Source organism: Rhinolophus sinicus, chromosome 1 (genome assembly GCF_057876585.1).
Source record: "Rhinolophus sinicus isolate RSI-liver-muscle chromosome 1, RSI-T2T, whole genome shotgun sequence".
Classification (NCBI taxonomy): Eukaryota; Metazoa; Chordata; class Mammalia; order Chiroptera; family Rhinolophidae; genus Rhinolophus; species Rhinolophus sinicus.
Genome location: NC_142501.1, coordinates 56,635,872 through 56,639,619, shown reverse-complemented (window position 1 = coordinate 56,639,619; position 3,748 = coordinate 56,635,872). Strand labels below are relative to the sequence as shown.

The window sequence follows — 3,748 nt, the reverse complement described above, 5'->3', positions numbered from 1 at the left end:
TCATTTTTTATAATATAAGAACAACTGAAAGGTGTGTATAATTTTGCAAGGATCAAAAACCAAATGTTGTAAAGATTTTGTAGGGTATCCTCTGACACATGATGTCAGAGGGATAGTGGAAGGGGGGAGGGGGTCCACACAGTGTGAGGGATATAAATGATAAACATCTAAGTATTACTTTGTCTTGTGTACCTGAAACTAATAAAAAAAAAACACTATTCATAAAGGCTGTTACAATAATTTGTTGAATCTCAAAGATGAAAACAGGAAAATTCCTTAGTAAAATAGCAAAAAAAGGACATAAAAAGAACAAAGATATTAAAAACAGCAAAAGTGAAGAAAAATAACAGTTACAATTAATGTAAATGACATGGATCCCTCCCATTTAAGAATAAGATGTCTCCTTTGTGTAGATATGGAGGAGGAGTGAGGAGCTAAGTTTTCAAAAGTCACAGCTATAAAATGCTATAAAATGCTATAACATTAAATTAAAGATGAGATTGGGCACATTCGTGGTGGTACAGATGTATGTACTCCGATGTTCATTGCAGCATTATTTACGGTGGCCAAGACATGGAAACAAAAGTGTCCTTCAGTAGATGATTGGATAAAGAAGTAGTGGTATGTATACACAATGGAAAACTACTCTGCCATAAGAAAAGATGAAATACTGCCATTTGCAACAACATGGATGGATCTTGAAATTACTATGCTAAGTGAAATAAGTCAGACAGAAAAAGTCGAGAACCATATGATTTCACTCATATATGAGATATGAAACTGAAAACAACAAAGGAACAAGACAAATAAATGAAGAAACAAAAACTCATAGACACAGACAATAGTTTAGTTGTTACCAAAGGATAATAGAGGAGGGGGGATGGTAGAAGAAGGTAGAGGGGTCAAATATATGGTGATAGAAGGAGAATTGACTCTGGGTGGTGAACACACAATGTAATATATAGATGTATTATGGAATTGTGCACTTGAAACCTATCTAGTTTTCTTTTACCATTCTCACCCCAATAAATTTTAATATACAGAACATTAAAAGTCAAAGTTTTACTAAGACACACCAGATAAAAATTTTTAAACAAACCATGTACTATGTTGACATTAAATAAAGAGGAATTCATGATAATGCACTTAAAACAAAGAAATGCATCTATATTAATAAAACATGTAACTAAATGTCATACATTATATAATAAATCAACATTATTATATGAGAAAATTACCAAAGAAACACAAACAATACTTTAACACATTCACTTTATGATATATCAGAAAACAAAAAGTTAATGATATTACAGAGATTTGAAAATTATTAATATATTTGAGTTAACAAATACCTTTACAATATTAAAGCTTATGGAAGACAAAACTTTCTCTGGGCCACTGACACATAGTCTTTACCTCAATGGCTTTAGAGTCAAAAAGTTCTATGTTCCAGCCTTGGCCCTTGTTTATTGGCAATGTGTAATTAAGCACATTACTTAATTCTTCTAAGGTACAATTTCTATACTTATAAAAAATATTAATTTAAATTATGCATATAATATATATATAATGTTACCTCCACTATAAGTCTGATTTGAGGAGTAAGGAAATATATGAGTACTTTATACACCAAGTTACTTAGTCTCCCAGTTTCCTCATTTGAAAATGATGATAAAAATGATATATGGCATATAGTACCTATCTCTTATGCATTAACTTTTATTATAAAATATATCATTTTATTTTAAGAAGAAAATGAAGAAAAATATTAGTAGAATGTTATTGACACACATTTTCCATGTGAATAATTATTTCTTAAATAATACATTGCAGGTTTCTTTTTTTATGGAGTAGTAACTCTAAGAATGATACTCTTCAGAATATAAACCTGGATCTTTGGAAAAGAACAGGCTTTTTACTTGAAAATGTTCTATTAGCATTCTGTTTGCCACCTACACAATGGGGCTATTATCTTTTCCAAACAAATATCAGTTTAGTTGCTTTGTAAAATAAAAAACTTAAAGAATAGTTCACACAGAACAATATTATTTTAATTATTGTATAGTAACAGCTCTTAACATTTGCTTCTTAATCAAAATAAAATTGAAATACAAAAAGTATTACCACATTATAAATTGAGAACATACATGCTTTTATATCTTATAAGCAAATAAAATAATGGTGCATATAGACCTATATTATTAGAAACACTTTGTAAAACAGAAAAATATTTGTTGCCATATATACAAATATCTTTGATATAACATTTTTACAAGAACAAGAATAACTAGGACCCTTAGAATACAAAATTTGTCCACTGTATAATGGCTTTTCAAATATCAGTGAATCATTTCCTGCATAATATTCTTTTCACAGCATCTTTCACATCTCTGTTTCTCAGACTATATATTAGAGGATTTAGCATTGGTATTACAAGTGTGTAGAACACAGCTACAAGCTTGTTTTGCTCTGGTGAGGAGATGGCCCCGGGTTGGGCATACATGAAGAACACAGTCCCGTAGAATAAACTCACCACTGCTATATGGGAGCCACAGGTGGAGAAGGTCTTACTCCTGCCTCGGGTCGAGGGGATCTTTAGGACAGTGGCGAGGATATAAGCATAGGAAACCAGAATGACAGTTGTGGTGGTGATGATGATAAGAGCAGAGAGAATGAACAGTACAATCTCATTTACAAAAGTGTCAACACATGAGATCTTGATTAAGGCTGGGACATCACAGAAAAAGTGGTCCAATCTGTTTTCTCCACAGAAACGCAAACTAAAGGTGAAACCTGTTTGGACTATGGAGTTGATGCCTCCACAGATATAGGACCCAGTTACCAACTGAACACAGACTTTCTGGGACATGTGCACAGGGTAAAGGAAAGGGGAGCAAATGGCCGAGAATCGATCCAATGCCATGACAGCCAGAAGAAAGCCTTCAGTTGTGACAAACAGGGCAAAGAAGAAAAACTGGGCTGCACAGCCATTGTAAGAAATTTTCTTTTCATGTGACAAGAAATCGGCTAAAGTTTTGGGGGCAATGACTGTGGAGTAGCAGAGATCTAAATAGGACAAGTTTCTAAGAAAGAAATACATCGGTGTTTGAAGTCTGGAGTCCATCTTGATGACAATTATCATGCTGACATTTCCCACCACAGTGACCATGTAGATCAGCGAGAATACTAGGAATAAGAGGCCCTGTAGCTTTGGATGGGTTCTGAACCCCAACAGAATAAACTCAGTTACCTCTGAGTAATTCCCATTAAGCTCATTCTTCATAGCTGAGACATAAGTGGAACTGAAGAGATGGTAAAAATGACAGAAATGAGTGACCAGAATACCTGTTTTAGTAAAAATAACTACAAACCAGCACATAAAAAAATTGTTTCATATCATATTGTTCCCAATATTTTACAAATCACCAATGAACATAATAAATTACCATTTTAAAAAAGTCCTCCTAGTGAAGAGTTCAATCTGATTGGTTAGCCTTTTTAGATACACTTATTTGCAAATAATGTAGATTTGCCTTAGAGGAAGTGTGCTTTGGGGAAATGAAGATTCTAGGAAAATGTCTGGAAACAAGAGCTTCTATTTTTTCTTTCTTGATTTATTATCAGTTTATTGGCATTAAAAGTTGTCTCCTTTAGTGGAAGATATTTCTCACAGACATTATAATCCATTAAAGATTATACTTGGAGTGCAAATTTGTCCAGTTGATGGCCTCATTTTATTTCTTAATGA

At 32.9% G+C, this 3,748-nt stretch overlaps 1 protein-coding gene across 1 annotated transcript; it reads right to left on the bottom strand.

Moving 5' to 3' along the window:
* Positions 1-2,347: 2,347 nt before the first annotated feature.
* LOC109443848 (olfactory receptor 9S13-like) lies at positions 2,348-3,283 on the bottom strand. The gene has a single exon (XM_019724694.3). The coding sequence runs from the start codon at positions 3,281-3,283 to the stop codon at positions 2,348-2,350; it is 936 nt and encodes a 311-aa protein (XP_019580253.3).
* Between the last annotated feature and the right edge of the window lie 465 nt (positions 3,284-3,748).

Bases quoted from the DNA above. Each gene is read 5' to 3' on its own strand.
- LOC109443848 (XM_019724694.3), bottom strand. From the start codon at position 3,283: ATGAAGAATGAGCTTAATGGGAATTACTCAGAGGTAACTGAGTTTATT.